A 25,985-nucleotide genomic window follows, 5' to 3' on the forward strand; every position below is an offset into this window, starting at 1 on the left:
GGTTAGGTTCGGTTTTCGAGCCATTAATACTGAAACCAAACCAAAAGATTTCGGTTTGGTTTGATTTTTTTAATTCGGTTCAATTTTTTTCGTTTTCAGTTTTTTGAACCCACCCCTATCTTGTTGTAGGTGGATTTTTTGGTAATGAATTTTACCCTTTGACAAACAAAAAAAATTAAATTAAATAAAATTACAATTATAAGGCCTATTTCTGAAAAAAAAAAAAAATCCCTTCCAGTACTTGTACAATCAAAGTATTGAGATCTAAGGGAACAGTCAACAATCTATGCACCCTCAAATGCCAAGCACCAACCAAACTTGGAAAACAACAATGATAGCTCAACTACAAAATCATTAAACCTACACAGTTAGAAGGCGGTGCCCATCTGGGATTCACATGATCATCGGCTTCTTGCTTTCTCTGATCAGATCGTTCCAGATTTGTGTGAATGCTCGGATGATAACATCGTGGTGGGACGGAGAGTTGAGTTCCAGAAAGCAGCGGAGCAGCTCCTGCAGATCCTCCTTCCAGTAAATCTGCTTCTCCACAATCATCTGCAGCATCGACTGCCTGAAATCCTGATACGGGTCGTTTGATTCCTTCACCACCGCAATGCTGCCGCTGGTTTTCGTTGTATTCGGGCTTGAAATCTTTGTGTTCTTCGGATTCGTACTCTCTGCTGAATCGAATGGCTTTGACTGTGAGGACGAGTTGTTGAAAGAGACGGTGGTGGAGGTGCACTGATCTTCGTCGTCGTCAACGGTGACACTCTTGCCATTTTGATCACCGGAACTTGAAGAGGAGTGGGATCGGTGAATAGGGTTTTTGTGGATTTGGATTTTGGGTTTTGGGGTTGGCTCGTATACGTCAGAGAGCTTCGGCCTGCGGCAATCGCAGCCTGGAATATTGGCTGTGAGAATGGTAGTGAGGAGCTTGTTTTTGCTGGAAGAAGACATTAAGGAGATATAGAGACTCCTTATGATTTGCTCGCAGAGAGAGAGAGGGGGAGATTTATGGGTGGGAAAGTATTGTTGGTAGGAGTCCTTTTCAGTAATGAATAGAAATGTGTGGGAACGAAAGAGGCGGGTGTAGTGTATGAATTTGTTAGGAGTCATTTTCTGTGCAATGTTGTTGAAGGAGGGAGAGGGAGAGAGAGAAGGGGTTTTTTTATGAGGGCATTTGACTTGAGGTAGGGATGTTGTGGACAAAAAATTGGCTTAATAGCATAGCATGTGACTTTGGAAAAGTAAGGATTCTTCCTTCCAATGGCTATCCAATGTTTCTTTCATAATCCGAGACAGGGTAATCTCGGAAAGAAACGTGATATACCCTAAGATAGATTTAAAAAAAATCAAACGTGTTATGGATGTTCTCTGATTATGATTATGTAAAACCTAGATAAATTTGGTTTCTAGATTATATATTAGTCTAGTTCTTCTTTGCCTATATGTTGTATTTACTTGGAGTACAAGTTAATCATCTTCTCTTATTTAACCATAAATAAAGGCATTGAGCACGGAGGAATACACACAAGAATCCCAAGGCATTCTACAATCTCTTCACTCTCTCTCGATCGCTGCCTAGGGTCATGCAATACTTCACGCATTCATGTTGGTCCACCTACGGTCCATCACGACCCAACCTTATTTTGTGCTTCAGTTGGTAACTTGAGCCCGACATCTTGCATTACACATCTTTGGTTATGCATGTGGTCTATGTGCCGATTGCGCCGCCTAATAGAATTTTTACCACTTGCAAAAGTAGGGATGAAAATACTTGCAAGAGAACAATGTAGTTATAGTAAAATTGCTCATGCAAGGTTGTTCCCACAAGGATTATTTAAAACAATTTAAGCAAAACCAAAATTTTAGTTAATTATTTGAAATAAAGATTGGAAAAGGTTGATTTTGAATTTAAATACAATGAAAACGAATTTAATAAAAGTAATTTAGGAAAAACAACTAGTAACCAATTAAGAAGAAATCAAATTAAAAATAAAAGGTTTTGAGAAATAAATTTGGAAAAGCACTAGGGTTCCGTCGTCCCCTTAGCAATCCTATGTAGATTTACTAATTATTTATGAATTACCCATGCAACTTTGAAGGTCAGGTTTTCCTAATGTATATTCTACTGGTGGATAAAACGTATATCAAACATGCAAACCGTCTGTGGCATTCAGATCAAATATAAACATGCATGACTCATTAGTTTTATGAAAACCCTTTGAAAAATCATGCAACCCAAAAGACGTGGCATTCGCCCTAAGTGAAATTACAACTATCAATCACAGGAAGCAATACTCAATCTTCTGGTGGTATTCTAACCGAATTGCATCCGATTACTTATCTAAACATCGTAATGGTCGCTAAGCACTAAGACACAAAGACATTTTAAACACAGTGATTAATAATTCAAAGTATGCATGCATTATATCATAAGCAATTAAATAAAAACTACATATTCATGCTAAGTTTCAAGGCATCGCCCTAGAAAAAGAAAGTTAGTTACGCATATTCATAATTAAAATCAAAAGAGTGTTATTAAACTAGAAAAAGAATGAAAACACCTTGTACAATAAAGTCCGAAAATATCTAAGTTTTAGCCAAATTCCTCTCTCCAATATCACGTAAAGAAGAAGAAGGCCACAATGCCTTACTTATACTACCTAGAAAATCCAATCCTTCCTAGAAAAGGACTTAGAATAAAACTAGGAAACCAAATAAATTAAAATAAATTAGGAAACATAATCCTAAATTGACTAGGATAATCAGCCCAAAATAGTTGGATGTAAAGCTTGAACTATCCTGAACACTTCTCCAGAAGGCCACGAGCCCATCAGATGTCATCTTGGACTTCAAAAATCACAATTAAGCCCAAAAACGTTGCTTTCTATTACCGTGCACTGCTTCTTTATTTCATTACGAGAAAATAACCGCTTGGTGGAAAATTTTGATATTTTGATAAAATTAGGCCAAGCGACTCACGAACGTCCTCCAATTTGAATCACTTTAAAATTCATCTGTTTGATCATGTTTTTCTTCAGAAGAAGTCGAATGTCCTATATTGAAAATATAAAGCAAAATATCAAAATTCTACCAAGATAATTACCAAAACATAATGAGAATAGGGTAATATATATAATTATAATATTGACTTATCACCGCCCTTACATACCAAAATGGGTCCTCAGAGAAGTATGAGAATCTATGTCGGTATCATTCGTTACATTGAGCCTTTTATAGGCAATCTCTTTACTGCTCGTTTCGTGGATTGTCACTTTTATGAGATAGTTTTTCCGTCATTAGGTGGAGATAAGAACGACGCGAATTATCATGGATGACTCCCACTATGTCTCATTTAGATCCTCGTACTGCAGAGTCTGAAACTATAGTGTGACAAATCCTAAATCCCTTGAGTGTTGCTCAAAGCATGCCAGATACTTTTACCGATCTAGTGAGAGTGACGAGATCATATATATCAGCTACAAATGTGCCTGCAAAGATGGATGTACCTAATGTACGTCGAATCTTCATTCTAGAAAGACTAGACACCACTAACGTGTCTAATCCTAGCACATAGGTGGCTAGCCAATCATCTGCACCTACCCAAAAGCATGGCAATACTATTGGTTCAAAGGATTCACAACCCTAGAAAAGGAGAACCACGGCACAGGCTAGTGAAAATTGCATGAATTCGACCATCGCCTACTCATATTATCCAACGCATGAGAAAATTCTAGATTACGGAAACGTCCTAGAAAAGACAAATCCGCCTCCCAAGAATCAAGAGATTTTGGTCCACTATACTAGCTTGGATGATGTTTGGAATAGAAATGAAATGATAATCAACGATGCATTAGCATATGCAGCAGTGACTAAGATCATGCCGAGCGGTGACATTGAACCACGTTCAGTTGATGAATGTCAATGAGCGAACAGATTGGTCAAATTGAAAACAAGCAATCCAGGTTGAACTCAATTCGCTTAGGAAATGCCGGGTGTTTGAGCTTATAGCCCTACACCGCCACATGTGAAGCCGTTGACTACAATTGGATTTTTGTAAAAAAAACATAACTAGAGGAATGAAATAGTGCGATACAAGGCACACCTTGTGGCGCAAGGCTTCTCTCAACATCCTGGAATTGATTACGAGGATACTTATTCTCCCGTAATGGACGTCATTACGTTCCATTACCTTATCAGTTTAGTAGCTCCAAAAAATTGCATATAAAGCTCATGGACGTGGTAACCACGTATCTATGGGGATCTTAATACGAAAATCTACATGAAACTTCTTAAAGGACTTACATTGATTAGATCAAATAGTTCTAGACCATGGAACACCTTTTTTATTCGATTGAGGCATCCACTATACATATTGAATATAATCTATTAATTGACAGCCCATGCCTATTGGAAGTCTAAATCTTGATTAAGTTCGAATTATTGTCACATAGGCATTTGTCAAGTTATTTTGATAGTTGTAAGGGTGTCATAGAAACTTGAGATCTATTAATTTGTAGACGATTATTAATATTGTACTAGAAAGCCTCAAATAGGAGACTTGATTGAATGAAAATATATATATATATATATATATATATATATATTTGTCTTCTACAATCAAAGTGAGTTGTTTTCTCCTCCTTAAATCAGGTGTTAGGCATGGTCCTGGCGAGTGAATCCACGACTAGCGACGTCAAACGAATCCATTGCCCCTGCTTGAGTAATTCCTAGGTTCTACCACCCGTCTCTTCACGACCTCTTGGCTTGTACTGAGTGATTCCCAAGTTTTATCCCCTATCTCTTCAAGACTCCTTGAAATTTGTTAAGTTATTTTGGGAGCTGTAAGAGTGTCATAGAAACTTGAGGTCTATTAATTTTGTAGACGATTATAATTATTGTACTAGAAAGCCTTGAACTGGAGACTACATTGAATGAAAAAACATTACTTGCTTTGTGCAATTGAAGTGAGTTGTTTCTCCTTCCTAAATCAAGCGTTTGGCTTGGTCTAATGAGTGAATATACGATTAGCAACGTCAAATGAATCTGTTGCCACTGGTTTAGTGATTCCAGGTTATCATTCTTCGTCTCCTTGAGACTCCTTTTTTCTTCATGCATCATAATCATAGTCACCTATTTTAAATTATTCTCATCCGTTCAATAATTATTAAATAATTGAATGATACGTTAAAATAAAATAAATCATTGAGAATAGGAGTTTTTTTTAAAACTAGTTTTACGACTCGCTTAGGTTATTTTTGTGACGGGGCTATGAAGAAAATGCTTATGCCCAATGGGAGTGGCCTATAGACTAGCCTAAACGTCAAGGTTATCCCTTCAGGTGACTAGGTGACCTGGGCGTTTGAACTTTTCAAAATAAATAAATAAAAACATAGGTCAAATTCGAAACAACATCATTTTGGGCATTTTTTTTTTTTTAAATGCTAATTTTATGTTTCTAACTTAGTTTCTATTAGTTTATTATGACTTTCTGATGTGAACTAGTGAAATAATAATAATAATAATAATAATAATAATAATACTAGTAGTCAAATATTTGATTGTTTCGTAGCTTGCTTGATTGTTTTACAAAGTGTTACATATATATATATATATATATATATATATATATATATATATATTAACTGTTATAATAATTTTAGGTACTATGACTATTGTCTTACGCTTCAAGACTATCGCCTAGGCGAGACTATTCAGAAATGCATTGGCTTCGCCTTCGTCTTTTAAAACATTTGAGAATAGTAATTGTCATGTCAACTACTATTCAAAATGGGTGGAAAGTGAATTTAACTGCCATGACAGTTTGTAGTTAAATGAATAGTACTTGTCATAAGTCTAGTTTTAGATACAAATCCACCAAAATGAGTGAAAATGCTCTAAGGAAAACTAATGAAAAAGATTTCAAAACTTTGAGTTTTAACGATAAGGACAAAATAAAGGATAAAGTGAATAGTACTAGAATTGACTTTTTAGTGTAAAATGTGGTTTTTCATTAAAGTGAACTGACACACCCCGACTGAAGCTGAGACATGCTGGCCGTCACGTGAAGGGTTTTATTCAGCCTAGTACTTCGCCGTGGGGAGCTCTAGTATTGTACGTGTGAAAGAAAGACGGAACTCTGAGGTTGTGTATTGATTATCGACAGTTGAACCGGGTGACGATTAAAGATCGTTATCCGTTACCTCGTATTGACAACCTTTTTTATCAGCTTCGAGGTGCATGTGTATTTTCAAAGATTGATCTGAGATCTAGGTATTATCAGTTGAAGATCAAGCGTGAGGATGTTCCGAAGATAGCATTTCAAACTCGATATGGGCATTACGAGTTTCTTGTAATGCCATTTGGGTTAACCAATGCTCCAGCAGCCTTTATGGATTTAATGAATCGGGTATTTCGCCCGTATCTTGACAAGTTTGTTATTGTTTTCATCGATGATATTTTGGTATATTCTAAATCTAAGGCAGAGTATACTAGACATCTCACTCTGGTTCTAAAGAGATTGAGGGAACATCAATTGTACGCTAAGTTTAGTAAATGTCAATTCTGGCTTCGGATTCCATCGGAACTCCAAAGTTAAGTGAGTTCGGGCGAGAGTATTCCCAAGATGGGTGACCCACTAGAAAGTTCTCGTCTGAGTTCCTATAAACAAAACCGTGTGGGAATGGCCAGGACCCAAAGCGGACAATATCGTGCTACGGCGGAGCCGAGACTAGGATGTGACAGAACAGTACCGAGAGTTTTTAATTAAAGTTCCCAATGCTCTATACATGCTCGAGGTTTTACTGACTCACCTAACCATAGTGTTTTCTCACTCACCAAACAGTGGAATTTGTAGTAAACAGTTGGTATCACTAAAGCTAGTTTTAGTAGTGGTGAAGTTTTGGAGTGGACAAAGTCCAATTTATGATCAAAAATGTCATGGGAACATGCAGATATTCAGCTCAAAAGAGGAAGGAAAGGAAGGAGAAGAGAAGTCGTCAAGGGGAGATGAAGCCAAGAACCTGCTAGCAAAATATGGAGGGGCATACTTAGCCACATCCATCACTCTCTCCCTCATCTCGTTTTCGTTATGTTATGCACTCATCGGCGCCGCCGTTGATGTCCAAGCTTTGCTGCAATAGGTACAAGCAATCACCATATGAACCCAATGCAAACTTGATTCGTTTTGTACGTGGAAGAATGACCCTTCATTCTATGGTGTTTTTCAGGTGGGAATGTCTGATGGCGAGACCGGAGAGAAGGTTGGGACCTTCGCTTTGGCATACGCTGCACACAAGGCTGCTTCTCCAATTAGGTTTCCTCCGACAGTTGTAGCCAGATGGATCGGAAAGAAAGTCGAAAAGGAGAATTAGCTTCTGTGTTCACTCATTGCGTGCTATATGGTCCTTGTTTTTTTTTTTTTTTTTTGAACTTGGAGTTCCTGCATTGCAACTTTAGGTTGTGTAGCCATAATCCACATCAAAATCTCCATTCGATTTTTGTTGGTTTTCGGTTTTATTTAGAGAAAGGCATGAATCACTCCTGGGCATACTCATGCGTTCAAATCGTGTGTTTGGGCATCTTCAACATCGCATGAACACGCTTTACTTGAGTAATTCAAATCTTAAATTGAGATCAATGAAGAAACCCAAAGCTTTACAGAGAGAGAGTAGGGGACTATACCCTTCAAATCGAACTGTCATGAAGTAATTCGGAATCCGAAAATGCAGCAATTCTAACTCAGCATAAGAATAATTGAAAACATAACAAGGCGATTATGGGGTCGTACGACCATACTAACATTCTCTATCCGCCGATATCCAGCCTTCTTCACTCCGGTTACTCCAACAAAAGCCTGCTGATTAGACTCTAATATATACAAGGATGTACTAACCATTGTAACCTCTTATTCTATATTACATTATTGTACAATGAAACAGGTACCTCCACCCACCATTACGTTGTTCCTTGTGCCTTCGATGGGTCTTCCTGGAACACTTGGGCAGCTTCCCGAACCTTCAACCCAACCTCCGCGGTCAAACAAATACGGGAGATGGTTGGACATCATAGGTGTTCCCAAAACATGCCTGCATCTACAATTAGATTCATTTAACGAATCACTTATACGTTCAAGTCTTCGTAGGGTTGCTGGTAGTAGAAGGTACTTCAATTAAGCTGGATGGCGGAGTTTGGGGCCGAGGTGGTGTGCTGACATTACCCAACGGATAATCATGATCAAGTGCACCCAAATCATTCCACAAAACCCCAGCTATAGTTGATATGGTCAAGAAATTCACCCAAAGAAATTTTTTACCAGTCAAATATAGACACAAAGAAAACTAAGTGAAAAGAAATATAACATCTTTCGGCACAAGGATACGTTCTGTTCTCCACAAGTCTGTGATACTAATATCAGCATCTGATAAAAGCCAGTAATCCGTATCACTCTGCAAAGGTAACAGGAAATGTTGACACACTACAAGTCAAAGTTATTTAAGTTCATAAAAGATCAGTATTTGGCTAAAAAACTAGAACTCTAGAACATGTTAGCCATTAAATACCGGGTTTGCAAAATTATGTAAGAGAAATGAAAACAGTTCTTGCTAACTCCACCGAACCCGACCAATTAAGAAAATTTTTGTAGCATATCGCATCTTTCAAATAGGCAGTGGTAAAATCAATTTAGAAGCCAAACTTACATCAACATCTGAGGGAACAATCTTCATAATCCCACCAGTAAAGTCCTGGGCAGCCGTAGGATCAGCGGACATTGTATGATCATCTGGTACCTGCAGTTCAACATCCTTCCCTCTATCCTCTGAAACCATTGTTGTAGCTGGGTTTTCATTAGCGCCTGAAGTTGCAGGGATATTTGCAGGTACTTCGACACCATTAATCTCCTCAAACTTCTCCTCAAATTGACTACAATGAGAGACAAAGAGAGATCACTAAAACTCATCGTAATTTTTTACTTGGCAAGCAGGAGAAGACATTCACTGTTGTTCGTAAAGTAATCATAATGGATCATGAAGCAACAATACCTGACAAGGTAAACATCTATAGGACCCATTGTGCTTCTCAAAACCATCCTGTATCTCCTTTGGGGATAGTCAACAGCCTATTACATGAAAGAAAATTTTGATCGAATAATAATGATATGCAAGCCAGTAGAGAAATTTTATGAAACAACGTTTTGTCCTGAACTCTACCTCGTCAGGATCTGGGACTTCAAGAGTGGTGCCATGTGGAGCCTTTATTGCTATTAAGGTTTCATTCTGACAGAAGAAATAAATTGTACATTCAGGTTAACAGCGCAAAGGAAAACGTTTTGTAAGAAATTTCAGAATGTAGAACAATGTCAGTTGCATTGATGAGAATAGCAAACACCAAAATTTTACCTGCAAGCAAGGTAAGCCCTTAATGTCTTCTTCGGTGACAAAAAGCCATCTATCAGAGTAAAAAGGTAAACTGAGATAAGTGTGTGCATGCATTGCATTACAATGGACAGTTGAAAACCGATCAATGTTGACCATCCATGAAGGTAAATGAATATTGGTGAACATAAAAGGATAAAACTTTACTTCTTATTGCTTTCATCGACACTCAGGTCCCTCAACCTTTCCTGCATTTCTCTGGACAATTTAACAGCCTCAGCACAACCCAGAGTTCACCAAAAACAACAGCAACAAAAAGTAACAGAATAATAATAATACTAAAACTAATAGCAATAGAAATAATAACAACAATAATAATAGAAGAAAAAGTAACATCATCCTAAGTAACCTTATTTGCTGATCTAATCTGCGCTCCTCAATAGATAGGTTTTCAAGTTGTGCCTGAGACAAATTATAAAATATAGTGAATGAGTATATCTGTACTTCAGATATACGCAAAGATTATTTTCATTGCTACTTTCAAGGAACAGCTCGCACATAAATTTAATCCACCATGACAGTAATTAGCAAGCTCAACCAAACAAAAGCCTTGGAAAACTCTTTCTGGTGAGAAAGCAAATCCTGCCTTTTCATGCCAGTCATTCAAATTAAAATACACAACACAGAAGTGGAACTGGACAAATGTGGTCTGAAATCTAGCAAGCTCAACTAGACAAAATCCTAGCAAACTGTTTCTAATCACAAACGCAAATCCTGCTTTGGCATATCAATCGATATTTGAATGTATTATACAGAAATTGGGAATGGAAAAAACATGTCGACTGAAATCTACAACAAACAAGTAAAGAGCATAATATCCTGTGTCGTCATGCCAATTCTTCATATTCGAATGCATTACACTAAAATTTGGAACCGTACAAAACATGCGGACTGCATTGACATGACTGATGTCATGGTTGAGTAACGATATCATGCTGGAGTGTAAAAAAGGAAAGCAATTTGCATAGGAAATTGAACCAGTCAGTAATGGGCTGTTCAATTCAGATTTATATGGCCATTTACTTCCTTACAAAGTCAATGCAACCTTGAGGTTGGAGATTGACACATCCAAAAAGAAGAGAGAAAAAAACATGACACAAATACAAACACAAACAGCATGAGTACTACTAAGCAGACAAAGATAAACTGTCAAAAGCTGACGCAAGACTGAGTCATCGAAATATAAGCATGCCAATAAAAAAGTTCACTGTTTCTTGTACCTGTAAACTAGGATAATTTTCGTCCACGTCTCCTGTCCTCGAGACATCAAGTCCCCTAACCAACCAATCAATCAGTTTAATTGACTTCTAATGTACAGTGGATAATCAAATTTTTAATATAAAGTGGAAAGAAAAAAGCTGTTAAATTTCGGGAAAGAAGGCCAATGAATCCCTTACTTCCACTGAATTCTATTTTTGAGCTTCTTTTCTATGAGACCAATTCCTTCGAGAACATTTGTTATATCATATATCCGCCTCTTTTGGACCTACAGGAAAAGAACACTTCTCATTAATAGACCATTTACACAGAATATATTACAACAGAAAGGAAAGTAGTCACCTCTAAAGTATCAGCAGCTTTATTGAGATCTAGAATACCATCTTCCGCATGTTTGATCAGATTGATAAACTTCTTTGTTAAGAGACCTGAATGGAGACAATAAGTAATATTTTATTCTAGTAAATGGCTGATGAAAATTTTAACTTAATTTTCTCATGAAGAGCCTAAATAATAATTGAAAATCAGTTAACAAAAACATAGTCAAATGTTCTGTTACCTAGGGAACTGTCAAAACGACATGGACCAGCCGGAGTAACATTAGCACCAGAAGGAGAACCTGTCAATCATACAGATTAGATGCTGGTAATAGACTATGCAACTCTAGTAAATTATTGTACCATCAAGTAATTCATTCTTTACGAAACAAGCAACTAATCCATTCTTCGAAGTCAATTCAAATTTTCCTCAGAATAAGTGGCTAGGGCCTTGGCAAAATATTTTATTAGCAACACTCACCCACATTGGAAGCCGGAGTCCGCGGTCCAGATTTGCTGCACTTTGTAAGCCTTGATGTTTTGTTCGCCTTTCCAACCTTGGTTGACATAGGAGTCTGGAGGGGGCTGTTACCTACGTCAGTGTATCCAGGAGCAGCTGTCCTATCACTAGACTCGGCTTCACAATCTACTGCATCACTCTTCCTTTTTAGCTGCTAACCCACCATTCAGTTTTTCCAAAACATAAAATTAGCACCAAATGAACAAACCATATCACATAAATAATTACAAACATAAAAACTAATGCTCAATTCAACATAAATAATAACTATGAAGAGAATGATTATTATAAGCATCCAATTACATTCAATGTTAACAAGAACATTCAAACCAACTTAAGTTTCAAGGGGACAACACACTCCAAATTATAAACTTAAGGAATCACATATTCAAAATTCTACAGATCCAGTCTAATCTCTAGAGCATTCTAACCTCTACACAGTCACAGCAGAGAAATAAACACCATTGCCATTAAGGGAAAACCAATTGTTATTCATTCTCTTATTTCCTAAACCGTATATTCAATAAATTACATTTGATAAATTTCCTCTATAGAATACTACGGTATTTGAAATTTTGTACAAAGAACCAACTTGTCTATACTGCATAAAAAATTCAGAACACACAAAAAAACTAGGCAGTACAACCACTGGCATTGAAAGGCAACTCCCAGAAGGTAGGTTGGCCAAGAAGGCTTCATGAACAATACATAATTATTAAATAGAATAAACACTGCATATCAAGAAATATGCAAACTTTATTTTGGAACAACTTTTGTATGCGCTGTTCACACTCGAATGCAGTAAACACAGAGGCTGATCATAAGTAAAGCGGAAGAATCACAAGGCAAACAACCAGTGCAACAACAAGAATTTAACAATATCAGCATCCTTAAGAAGCATGCCCCAAGATATGTGCAGGGCCTTTACGTGAAAAATTAACTTAAAAGTCTCCAAGGGGAACAGATACCAAAAGAGGAGAGAGTGTGTTTGTGTGTGTGTTCCCAAACGATCTATTATCTTTGTTTGTAGATAAAACCACACATTCAGTTATGATTCCACATGATCAAAGGTCCTGAATACCGAATGTAGTCATGTAACATAACATGTTACTGTTACTACGAAAGATAGAACATCAGCTAACCACTTGAATCTCTCAATAGTAGCTTAAGATTGGGACATTAACAACATACAGTAATTTAGAGATTGATATGTAGTATTTCATTCAGTCATCAACATAGTTTGGAGAGATTGGTCTAACAAATACCAAATCCAAGAAAAGACAGTGACAAACAAATTCTTTAAAATTTTCTTTTTACTGTTGGGTGTGTAGATATACATGTAAGCAGCAGATATTATTTCAATTAACAATGCTATCATCTTTGTTTGTTGGTTTTAATGCATCAAGGACAAACATACAACAGAAAATTGAAAAAATGCATTTGGAGATCTTAGTAATAGCTTTTGGAAGTGTCAAAAGTACTTTCTATAGTGTTTGGAAGAATGAGCTACCATGATTTATGGGATCAGTGAAGCACTTTGGGGTTTCTTGAGAAATGATCGATAGGTGTTTTGTCAAAACTTCCAAGTGAATACGTAGGAAAAAGCACTTGGGCTGCTTCTAACAAAAAGTTATTAAGCAAAAGTGTTACCCACAGAACCACTCCAAAATTAGATCAGAAGAGTTGATTGACATTCATTTCAACTTTATCAGAAGTTAGCACTACTATTACAAGATCCTGCCAACAAGTATATGCAACATATAATATGAAAAGCAATAGGCAACTTGTTCAGTCATAGATATTTCCTATGCTGTTCTATCACATATCACCCATCAATAAACTTGATACCTGACCCAAATAAATCATAGGAAACATACACCTAACTCAACAAGTTTCTATACAATCAATTCACCAAAATACTACTCCGTACTGTATAGTGTATATATTCGAGTAACAACTCTTGATTAAACGCATATTGATGCACTCACAACGCAACAAGTCCACTAGTTAAAGTACAGAGGTCAGGGCATAATAGGACATCAATTTATAGATTGTAAAATAATACCCTAGCCTAAGAAATTAACAATCACTCCCACTTAATCATCAAAAAACCTAATGTGCCTTTTCATTTTCCCAAAAAACCCGCCTTTGTTGACCGGGGACGAAGACTATCATGATCTAGATCTTCCCCAACTGCAATCACACTAACAGCATTAGAATTCCACCTAAATCCCAAATACTAACACGACAACCCAGTCAAAACAGACAATTTGAACAAAATCCAAAGCATTAGAACTAGTTCCAATCACTAATTTCAGTAAAATAAAACCCCTAAATTAGTAATTACACTCACTAATTAAGCAGATCTCCAAAACAATAGTCCAAAAATTACATAAATATTTTAATAAATAAATAAAAAGGCAAACACTCACAGGGGTCTTAACGGTTATGCCGTAGGTTTCTTGATCGGTGGTTTGGCGGGGGTCGGGAAGGAAGCCGTGGTAGTCTGCAGCAGCTGAAAACGGCGGCTTCATGGAGGAGAAGGGGAGTTGCCGCTTCAGGGGTTGCTGCATGACCGGCTGTGGCGGTTGCGCCGGCGGGTTTGGAGCCCGCGAGCCCGACATCCAGCGACCCGACCCGATTGTGGGTTTTGAGGTTTTGTTTTAATTTTTTGGGGAGGGGGAGAGAGAGAAAAGGAGGGATCGGGAAAAACTGGAGGAAATTGAAGGAAATGGAATAGGAAATTGAAATTGAGGGAAAGTTGTGAGGTGATGGGGCGAGTGGTGGGTGAGATGGCGAGATCTGGAGCGGCACGGCGGCGGTAGTGGTGGTTGTGTTTGGTAAAATAAAAAAGCGGGAGGGAGGGGTGAGAGAGAGAGCAGAAAACGAGGGAAAGGAAAGAAGGAGGGAATTTGGTTCGGATATAGATATGGAGGGAAGCAATCACCTTTTTCATAGCTATTTATTTATTTATTTATTATTTACTAAATATTATATTTAGTATTTGGTTGTTCACTTTTAAGTGAATATGTAAGATGTAACTAGTTAGAACACTTTCTATGTAAATCTTAAACCTATAAATAGCACCCTAATGAGAAGGAAATGATAATTATAATTCCTTCTCTCAATCTGTCTCAATTTTATTATTTATTTCATATTTTAATTCTAACACGTTGTCAGCAAGAGACGCTCTTCATTTCAACATAAAACTAAACGTATAAAAGAATGATATGAATACTACAAGAGCGGGATTATATATAGCCCTTGAAATTGGCATAACTCTTCACTTTGATTCCTGAGATTTAAAATTAATATAATTAGTCTCTAATTTTGTCCACTCATCAATCATTTTGGTCATTCCGTGAAAAAATTCTCTTAAAAATAAGGACCAAAATGAGAAAAATCTCTCTTAGAAACAATGGGCCAAAATGTTTAATAAATTGAGAATATTTTTGTTATTTTCGTCATTCCGTGAAAAATCTCTGTTACATAACGAAAAATGATCAAAAATACCCTCAATATTTTTCAAATCATTTTGGCCCATTATTTATAAAATTAAGGGTATTTTTTTCATTTTGGTCCTTATTTTTAAGAGAGATTTTTTACGAAATGACCAAAATGATTGATGGTAGACATACTTAAGAACCACATATATCGATTTTAAATCTTAAGGACCAAAGTGAGGACTTATGTCAATCTCAAAGATTAAAATACTACTATATTATTTCTACATACTCTTAAAAGAGTTCATATTTTTATAGAACTATTGAAAGCCATATGAAGCTATTTGTATGTATGGTTTATATTTATGATGGAGTTTAAACTACTCTTAATTTATTTTGAATCTAAGATTTTCTTTTTGTATTTATTTGTTAAGAGAAGTGTTATTGGAACTTCAAAAATCTCATTCTACACTCCTCACAATTGTATTTTTCTTTCCAAATATAGAAAGTTTGGATTGTAAAATGAGATTTTTGAAGTGTCAATAACAATTCCCTTTGTTATTTTTAGGTATATAAAAGGTTATTGTAAACTTCATAAATTTTCACACTTTTCAGGGGCAAGTTCTACTGAAGTTCAATTTCTTGAAGACTAAAGTCATATCACTTCAAACTTGTCAATGATGACCAATCAAATCAAAGCTTACTACCATCGAGAGAGTCAATTGTCTAGCAAAGTTATTCATCGAGGGAAGTCTTCAATAATATGTTGAAACGTAAATATAAGCGCTATGCTCTTTTCCCTTCTACTAGATTTTTATCCAACTGAGTTTTTCCTGACAGAGTTTTAGTAAGGCAACATTATGCGCGTCCACCACCATACCTTCTACTAGATTTTTATGCAATTGAGTTTTTCTTGGCAGAGTTTTAGTAAGGCAACATTATGCGCATCCACCACCATATTAATGTTTCATAAACGTAGTGCCATATTTTTCTCCTTCGTTTTGGTTTTGTCCCCCTGAAAGCAATAATGTGGTTCAATTTCGCTTTTGGGGAAAATCGAACCTAAAACCTCTCACTTACAAGTGAAGATGAATACCACTAGACCGTAGTACTAAGTAGCAGGAGTGTTGCAAATATTATATCTATTATCTGGCTGTTCACTTTTGGGTAAATATGTAATTAGATAAAAAAAAGTTTATGTAAATCCTAAGCCTATAATTAAGCTCTCAAATAAAAATGAAATAACACTTTAAATTTCTCTTCCCAATCTCTCTCGTCTCTAGCTATCTCTATCCCTATTCTCTGTTTAATATTTTATTTCTAACATTATCATTCTTTTGTAATCTTTTTAAACTATTGCATTTCTTAGTTTAGAGTCTAATAATTTTTTTAATATTGTATTTCTTAGCTTAGCTATAAGATGTTGTCACATCCCGGCCTGGAAGGACCACTTCCCGGGCCTGCTCCACCACCGTAGCACGATATTGTCCACTTTGGGCTTACCATTCCCTCACGGTTTTGTCTTTGGGAACTCACGAGCAACTTCCCAGTGGGTCACCCATCATGGGATTGCTCTAGCCCCCTTCTCGCTTAACTTCGAAGTTCCTACGAAACCCAAAGCCAGTGAGCTCCCAAAAGGTCTCGTGCTAGGTAGAGATGGAAATATACATATAAGGATCACTCCCCTGGGCGATGTGGGATGTCACAGATGCTCTGTCTAATTACATTTTGTAATAAAAGCCAACTTAAACTTGTGATCTTAAATTGATTTTAAAGATACTTCAAAATTTAGCTTGATTTGAAAACCAAAAATTGAAATTAGTAATCAAACAAATTTTAAATTTTACAGTTTGAAAATTAAAAATATAATGGTTATGAAAAAAATCCGTAAGTCTTTTCAGTATGGAACCAAAGTTTGGAGGCCAACTTGTTATCAACCTCACTGGAATTTAAATATAAAATCTATTATCTACCTACTATAATAATTCCATCAACACCTAGCGAATTTTCTTCCTTGATAATTGATATGACATATCCGGGTGTTCATACTTGGCTTATTTTTAGTTATTTTTCAGTATTTTATGAAGAAAGTTGAGGTTTTTAAACTCTCATAATCTCTTTCAACGTTTCTCTTCTCACTAACGTGGGATTCTTTGACCTTTACATTCTCACATACTCCTTCACGCATGGCGAATTTTCAAGTCAAACACGTGAATAACATAAATTGGGTGACATGGAACATGTTGGAAAATTTGTAATCTAATTGCTATATTAAATCACATAGAAAATCAAGAAATAATTCATGCAATTATATATCAAAGTAACGCATCCACATGAGTAACCAATGTTAAATGAACATGACATAATGATTAGAAAAAATCTAGAAATACGGTCGAGGCAAGTGTTGGACACTCTGTCCTTAAGACAAGTTTACGCTCCACTATGGTGCTCATGGTTGATTGGCACTTGTCTCCCAGGATACAACGACCACGTCCTTGTAATAGTCGCACTCCAAACCACAAGGCTCCATGAACCACGATTGTGTTGAAAACTCTCTCAAATGGACTCGGTGCAACTCCTTAATATTTAGTGCACTATATATATATATATAGGGGATCAAGGGACAAATATTTTGACAAACATTTGTACACTTCCTTATAGCCTTTAGATTTTATAACATTCGACGGTCTAGATTAGGAGTGATGTGGAGAGTTTTAAACATTAAATGACTTGGATGATGATATGGATTATAACTAATAAAGAAAACACTAATGTAAATTAAAAATTAATATCTAATAGGATACAATTGAAAAAAACCAATAATCAAACTTTGAACCTAGCGTAAAAAATATAAAAAAATAAGAAAAACAAAAAATTGAAAATATTGTAACCAACATCTCCCTCCCTGCAATGCCTTGGATGAAATATCCTCTTTCATTTTATAAAAAATGAACCCTAATAAATAACAAAAAAAGAATGATTAAAAAAAAAGGTGATACTAGGGATTGGATTAATACTCAGCGGAAACGAAACTCCTATAATAAAAAAAATTAAAAAAAAAATGAAAGTGCAAACAAATGAAATCAAGTTGTTTGGTTGATTTGAAAAGCTAAGAAAAAGTAGAAAAATCATTAATGAGCTAAATCAACAAAATTAAAAAGATTTTGCAAAACCGAATTTAATCACCCTACAAATATGAACAATAATATACGGTTTAGTGTTTTGTACGTTTTGCTTATGTAATGAAGATTCAAGTGACTAATAGCTTGATTCGTTGTAGAAGGCATCAAATTTCATATCAATCCTATGAAAGTTGTAGACCTCATCGACAAAGAGGGAGATGGAGATTACAATACTTCAAATCAATGGAATTCTACCTCCTTTCTTGTATGCACGCTTAAAACTAGGATTTATTCCTTTTTTTATTTTTATTTTTAATTACCTTCCATATTTTATGCTTTTTGAATTTTATTTTTATGTTTAATATTAGTTAAAATCCACTTAAACATCCATGTCATTTAATGAATGAATATGAACCCTTGGATGTTTTGTAATCTAAAGGTTTAAAAAAAGTGTAAAAATATTTGTCAAAATGTTGGTCCCTTGAGCCTTTAAGGGAAGGGATCCCCATTTTTCAAAAAAAAAAAAAAAAAATGGGGACATCCTCTTAACCATTAGATTTGGCTTTAATGAAATCCTACGGTTGAGATTCTGTGGCCTATGATTTAATCACAGTCATAGAATTTCATTAAAGTCAAATCTAATGATCAAGATGGTGTCCCCCTTTTTTTTTTAAATGGGGGTCCCTTCCCTTAAAGGGCCTGTATACATATATAATATATGTATTGATTAAAAGTTGTTTAATGATTATAGGGTGCTTCCTTATTTATAGAATTTGAGATACTTCTTTAAAAAACATGTGACTATTTATGAAGAGTCAAAAATTGCAACTCTTCATTTGAATAGATACATCTTTCTACCAAAAGGCATTACTTCTAATTTCTATTCAATTATTTAATTTAATATAATAATAATAATACTACTACTAATAATAATAATAATGTAAATCCTAAGCCTATAATTAAGCTCTCTAATAAAAATGAAATAATACTTTAAATTTCTCTTCCCAATCTCTCTCGTCTCTAGCTATCTCTATCCCTATTCTCTGTTTAATATTTTATTTCTAACATTATCATTCTTTTTTAATCTTTTTAATCTATTGCAATTCTTAGTTTAGAGTCTAATAATTTTTTTAATATTGTATTTCTTAGCTTAGCTATAAGATGCTCTGTCTAATTACATTTTGTAATAAAAGCCAACTTAAACTTGTGATCTTAAATTGATTTTAAAGATACTTCAAAATTTAGCTTGATTTGAAAACCAAAAATTGAAATTAGTAATCAAACAAATTTTAAATTTTACAGTTTGAAAATTAAAAATATAATGGTTATGAAAAAAATCCGTAAGTCTTTTCAGTATGGAACCAAAGTTTGGAGGCCAACTTGTCATCATCCTCACTGGAATTTAAATATAAAATCTATTATCTACCTACAATAATAATTCCATCAACTTCTAGCGAATTTTCTTCCTTGATAATTGATATGACATATCCGGGTGTTCATACTTGGCTTATTTTTAGTTATTTTTCAGTATTTTATGAAGAAAGTTGAGGTTTTTAAACTCTCATAATCTCTTTCAACATTTCTCTTCTCACTAACGTGGGATTCTTTGACCTTTACATTCTCACATACTCCTTCACGCATGACGAATTTTCAAGTCAAACACGTGAACAACATAAATTGGGTGACATGGAACATGTTAGAAAATTTGTAATCTAATTGCTATATTAAATCACATAGAAAATCAAGAAATAATTCATGCAATTATATATCAAAGTAACACGTGCACATGAGTAACCAATGTTAAATGAACATGATATGATGGATTAGAAAAACCAAGAAATACGGTCGAGGCAAGTGTTGGACACTCTGTCCTTAAGACAAGTTTACGCTCTACTGTGGTGCTCATGGCTGATTGGCACTTGTCTTTCAGGATACAACGACCACGTTCTTGTAATAGTCACACTCCAAACCACAAGGTTCCATGAACCACGATTGTGTTGAAAACTCTCTCGAATGGACTCAGTGCAACTCTTTAATATTTAGTGCACTATGTATGTATGTGTGTGTGTGTGTATATCTATGGGATAGGATCAAGGGACAAATATTTTGACAAACATTTGTACACTTCCTTGTAGCCTTTAGATTTTATTACATTCAACGGTCTAGATTAAGAGTGATGTGGAGAGTTTTAAACATTAAATGACTTGGATGATGATGTGGATTATAACTAATAAGGAAAACACTAATCTAAATTAAAAATTAATATCTAATAGGATAAAACTGAAAAAACCAATAATCAAACTTTGAACCTAGCATAAAAAATCACAAAAAAAAAAAAAAAAAAAAACGTGAAAATACTGTAACCAACGTCTCCCTCCCTGCAATGCCTTGGATGAAATCTCCTCTTTCATTTTATAAAAAATGAACCCTAATAAATAATAAAAAAAGGAATGATTAAAAACAAAAAAGTGATGCTAGGGATTGGATTAATACTTAATGGAAACGAAACTGCTATAATAATAAAATAAAAAAAATGAAAGCACAAATGAATGAAATCAAGTTGTTTGTTTGATTCGAAAAGCTAAAAAAAGTAGAAAAATCATCAATGAGCTAAATCGACAAAACTAAAAAGATTTTGCAAAACCTAATTTAATCACCCTACATGTATGAACAATAATATACGGTTTACTGTTTTGTACGTTTTGCTTATGTAATGAAGATTCAAGAGACTAATAGCTTAATTCATTGTTAAAGGCATCAAATCCCATATCAATCCTATGAAAGTTGCAGACCTCATCGGCAAAGAGGGAGATGGAGGTTGCAATACTTCAAATCAATGGAATTCTACCTCCTTTCTTGTTTGCACGCTTAAAACTAGGGTTTCTTCCTTTTTAATTTTATTTTTAATTACCTTCCATATTTTATGCATTTTGGATTTCATTTTTATGTTTAATATTAGTTAAAATCCACTTAAGCGTCCATGTCATTTAATGAATGAATATGAACCTTTGGATGTTTTGTAATCTAAAGGTTTAAAAAAAGTGTAAAAATATTTGTCAAAATGTTTGTCCCTTGAGCCTTTAAGGGAAGGGATCCCCATTTTTCAAAAAAACAAAGGGGACATCCTCTTAACTATTAGATTCGGCTTTAATGAAATCTTGTGGTTGAGATTATGTGGCCTGTGATTTAATCTCAATCACAGAATTTCATTAAAGTCAAATCTAATGGTCAAGAGGGTATCCCTATTGTTTTTTTTTTTTTTTTTTTTTTTAAATGGGGATCCCTTCCCTTAAAGGGCCTAGTTATATATATATATATATATATATATATATATATATATATATATATATATATATAAAATATGTATTGATTAAAAGTTGTTTAGTAATTATAGGGTGCTTCCCTATTTATAGAAATTGAGATACTTCTTTGAAAAACATGTGACTATTTATGAAGAATGAAAAGTTGCAATTCTTCATTTGAATAGATACATCTTTCTACCAAAAGGCATCACTTCTAATTTCCATTCAATTATTTAATTTAATATAATAATAATAATGTTAAATTTTCCAACAAACATGTAGCCATTGAGTTTCACACGTGGGCCAACATGCTCTGATACCATAAAGAAAGTTGAGGTTTAACCAGAAAACCAATTGGCAATATGGAGAGTAGTCCAACCTCTTATAAACTCTTACAAGGTTTCTCTTCTCACCAATATGAGACTCTTTTACCTTCACTTTCTCATTCATTTTACCCACTACTCTATCATATCTCATTTTATCCTATGTGCTTTTATTTGTGTCACTTTACCTCATTCCATCAATTAGGTTGATGCAACTTGAGTTTTTTTTAAAACGAAAGATGCAGCTGGTCTACGTTTTTTGAAAAAAAATAAAAAAAGAATTTTGAAAATGAAAAAAAAAAAAGACGGCCTATATTTCATTAAAATGGTAAATTGATGTTTCCATTATTTCCTGATATAATTGAAGCATATTCAAAATATTAAATGATCTTTTATTTTATTTTATTTTATACACATGGCATTGATTTAGCAATGATAACATTAATAAGTAGATCTATAAACGGGTTGAATTCGATTTGAAAACTTTGATCCATATCTGGATTCATTTATAATTAGGTTAACAGATTCGGCTCTTATTTGGATCATCAAACCTAATTTGTAGGTCCAAATCCGATAAGCATCGATTACGAATTTGACTAAATTCTTATCGAATTTAATTTAAGACCTTAAAAAGATTAAAATACATTATTAATTTCATTACATTATTTTACTTTTAATTAGAAACTTCCATGTTGTATAATAAAATCATAAAAGTACAAATGTATTTTGAACTAAAAACTCAAATTACTATTACATATAAGTAAATGTTGCAGTCCTATTGGATTAGGAATGTGATTGTGTAAATCCTAGTGTATCTAGGAGTATCTTTGTATATTCCGTATAGTAATTAAATTCTTATTAGAGTTGTAATCCTAATAGAGTAAGAATTTAACCTTCTTTACTACTATAAATAAAGGCATAATGTGGTGATACAACACACACCTCGTAATTAGATATCTCTCTTCTCTCTGTTGCCGTCAGCCCCTCTTCCTTTCTGTCCTAAATACAGTTCAGTCAAATAGACCTACAACACGTTATCAGTATGCTCTTGTCAGAAGCTAAGTAACTGAAGGATCGTGGAGGAGGTTTTCTTCTACAACGTCAAAGGCTTTCAATTATTTTCGACCAATCAAGTTCTTCTAAAATAAATTAAGATATTTGAAAAAACCTTGAAGCATGAAAACATTCCCCATGATGCATGAACCCCCTATATTTATATTTTCCTTTCAATTATATATATATATATATATATATATATATATATATATTGTATATGTGTTCATATATTTTATCAATATTTATACTTGTTCATGCAATACACAATTATGCTATGTGGAATTTGTGAATCAAAGTATCGAAATTAATTTAGAGGCAATTAGGGTTTTTAACCCTAGAATTCGGAAAAAATAAAAAAATAAAAAATAAAAAATAATTCTGGGATTTTGCGATATAAGCTGTGGCTCACCACCGCTGTGCCCCGTCGCTGGCTTGCAGCCCAACTGCATGGAGCACTTTGGGATGGCATTGTTTTGATGCCATAGACCACTAAACAGCAACGCCATGGGCTTACTACTCCTGCACAGACAACCAGGCTTCGGCCTGGGTTGGGTTTCCCATGCGCTTGAAGCCCTGAGCCCAACAACAGGTCTGTAGCCTTGCTGGGTCGTCCCTTGTAGCCTAGCCCAACCTGCCAACAAGCCTTTGTGCTTGCTGGGCCTTGTCCCGAGCCTCGGCCTGCGATCCGAAGCCAGTCCTAAGGCCCACTAAGCACTTTTAGGGCCTTGCCTTACACACGGCACCCAAGCCCATCGAAATTGGGCTATGGTTTTTCGAATCCAATGCTATTTTTGGCATTCTCTACAATTTTAACCCAAATGTTATAATTATTTTTGCTTCTACAATTGACCATGTACGGTCTGATCTATTGAATTAATTAAAGTGACCAGCAATCTATTAATTTGACAATTAATCCAAAATTATTGGCTTAAAGCTCACTTTTTGGCAATTAACGATTCAATAAATTAGTTCGTTTCTTTGAACCGTTAACTATCTTTTGTAGTGCCAAAGCACTCAGACTTGGGTTCCTGAAGCAATCCACAAATTCACTACACTTTATTGTATATTGTATTTTGTGTTCTTGCAAGTACCCCTATATATATGAATTGAACGTTCATAACTAAATCGAACATGTAGTTTCGAATTTAGTGCCTTTGAAACCTGAAGTTCTCATTCAAAACTTACCACATGAAACCCATAGCTTTCATGCTTAAATTAAACCAATACATGTCTATAGAACTCGAATGCTCTATGATATATGTCTATGGCTTTCCTTACGACTAACCACGTTTTGTTGTACCCTCCATTTGAGGGACATGTCGAACTTGAACAAGCTTGATTTCACCGCTCTGGAAGAAACTACCTGAAGTGGGTTTAAGACGTGAAGCTTCATCTTACAACAAAGAGTCTTAGAGCTACTATCGAGGAACCTACCGACGATGAACTCGTCAACGAAACTCAGAAAACTACTACTATGATCTTCATTCGCATACATATCCATGATGCACTGCAAACTGAGTATCCTGCAAAGGAGGATCCACATACCCTCCGGCTCATTCTGGCCGATCATTTTGATCACCATAAAGACATTTACTTGCCTAAAGCAAGACACGACTAGCAGCATTTACGCTTCCAAGACTTTAAGTCTGTGAATGAATACAAATTTGAAGTTTGTAGAATCCGATCACTACTTAAGTTCTATAATGAGGACTTAACCCAACAGGATCTCTTGGAGAATACCTATTCGACCTTCAATGCCACCAATATTGTCCTGCAACAACAATATAAGGCACATAAGTTCCTCAATTTTTTGATTTGATATCTGTTTTACTTCTCGTTGAAAAGAAGAACCAGCTTTTGATGAAGATTCATCAAGCTTAACCCACTGGCTCAAACACTGCGTCTGAAGCGCATACGACCAATTCTAGCAGACACAACTAATGGAAATCCCGTCGTGGCTGTGGAAATGGGCGGCAAGCCCCACCATGAGCCTAAGGTCAATAAAACAAAGAGCCACCCAAGGGAAGGAATTTGACCCAAAAGCGCCAACCCCTTGCCCCTAAGGCCCTAAACTTTAAGAACAAGGGAAAAGTTACCGTTCAATCGGCTTCCATTGAACTGGACATGTGTTATCGTTGTGGATCAAAGGATCATTGGTCACGCATATACCAAGTTACTCCTAAGGCTATTGTCAAGTATTATGTCTGTCATGAGTCTAACTTTGCACTTGTAAAATTTCCCGAAGATACTACAACAACTCTGGAGATTTCAGATTTTCAGGAGGCATCCGCTCCCATGGAAGAATAAATTTTTATTTTTCTAAGACATGTTAGGTCGTTTTACACCCCTAGTGGCCAAACCACTCATTCCACCCCCCCCCCCCCACCCCCACGCCCCACCCCGAAAAAAAAAAATTTAGGACTATGGTTTAATTTTCGAACAATTTTTCTTAGTTTTTTGGAATTATTTGTTTGGTTTTGGTTTGTTTTGAATGATGGATAATTATTTTGTGGAATTATATTTAGGGAACTTTAACGAAAAGCTCCTGGTACTGTTTACTTTAAGGAAAAACTACATTTTTCCACTAAAAAGTCAATCCTAGTACTATTCACTTTACTCTTTATTTTGTCCTTATCGTTAAAACTCAAAGTTTTGAAGCATTTTTCATTAGTTTTCCTTTATATATGCATGTGCCGATTCAATTAATTTATTTCTAGGTATGACTAGTGGGGAAGTTAGTTGTTTGACTAATAATGCCACCATGCACACCATATTACATGAGAAACATTATTTTACTAACTTCGTACCTAAAATGCACCTTTGACAACCCTCTCAGGCTCATCCAACCTAATAGAAGGATACAGAAACGCCCATATTATGTTGTCCAATGGTACTGAATTAACCATTAAAGAGGCACTCTATTCTCCATGTTCCGGAAGAACGTTACTAAGTTTTAGAGATATTCGAGATAATCAATATCATGTTAAAACCACTAAAAAGAATGGTTATGAATTTCTTTGTATCACTTCTTACGAATATGGCCAGAAACGTATTCATGATAAGTTGGAACGTCTCCCGAGTGAGTTGTACGTAACAACCACTTGCGCAATTGAGACCCATCATGTGGCCGACCCTATGGCCGAGTTCCAGAGCATTTTCCTACTTTGGCATGATCGAATAGGACACCCCAGACGAGATATGATGCACCGTATCCTCAAAGCATCACATGGGCATCACTTGAAATCTT

At 35.2% G+C, this 25,985-nt stretch overlaps 3 protein-coding genes across 4 annotated transcripts; 1 reads left to right on the forward strand and 2 right to left on the reverse strand.

The window, feature by feature from the left end:
- Window positions 1–211: 211 nt before the first annotated feature.
- On the reverse strand, window positions 212–1,122 carry LOC137714207 (transcription repressor OFP8-like). The gene has a single exon (XM_068453476.1). The coding sequence runs from the start codon at window positions 1,114–1,116 to the stop codon at window positions 394–396; it is 723 nt and encodes a 240-aa protein (XP_068309577.1). The 5' UTR covers window positions 1,117–1,122; the 3' UTR covers window positions 212–393.
- Window positions 1,123–6,950: 5,828 nt separating this feature from the next.
- LOC137714385 (uncharacterized) lies at window positions 6,951–7,376 on the forward strand. Its single transcript, XM_068453617.1, has 2 exons — window positions 6,951–7,124; window positions 7,233–7,376. The coding sequence occupies exons 1-2, from the start codon at window positions 6,951–6,953 to the stop codon at window positions 7,374–7,376; spliced, it is 318 nt and encodes a 105-aa protein (XP_068309718.1).
- Window positions 7,377–7,679: 303 nt separating this feature from the next.
- LOC137715827 (transcription factor E2FB-like) lies at window positions 7,680–14,401 on the reverse strand. 2 transcript variants are annotated; one of them, XM_068455175.1, is made up of 14 exons: window positions 13,925–14,401; window positions 11,454–11,643; window positions 11,215–11,274; window positions 10,998–11,083; window positions 10,835–10,923; window positions 10,658–10,712; window positions 9,787–9,839; window positions 9,585–9,635; window positions 9,402–9,450; window positions 9,213–9,278; window positions 9,045–9,121; window positions 8,703–8,925; window positions 8,384–8,450; window positions 7,680–8,272 (listed from the first exon to the last, which is right to left on the reverse strand). In XM_068455175.1, the coding sequence occupies exons 1-14, from the start codon at window positions 14,114–14,116 to the stop codon at window positions 8,133–8,135; spliced, it is 1,398 nt and encodes a 465-aa protein (XP_068311276.1). In that variant the 5' UTR covers window positions 14,117–14,401; the 3' UTR covers window positions 7,680–8,132. The 2 variants fall into 2 exon arrangements, with proteins under 2 accessions (XP_068311276.1, XP_068311275.1); XM_068455174.1 differs by having other exon boundaries at window positions 11,454–11,646.
- Window positions 14,402–25,985: the final 11,584 nt, after the last annotated feature.

Source organism: Pyrus communis, chromosome 14, assembly GCF_963583255.1.
Source record: "Pyrus communis chromosome 14, drPyrComm1.1, whole genome shotgun sequence".
NCBI classification, from domain to species: Eukaryota; Viridiplantae; Streptophyta; class Magnoliopsida; order Rosales; family Rosaceae; genus Pyrus; species Pyrus communis.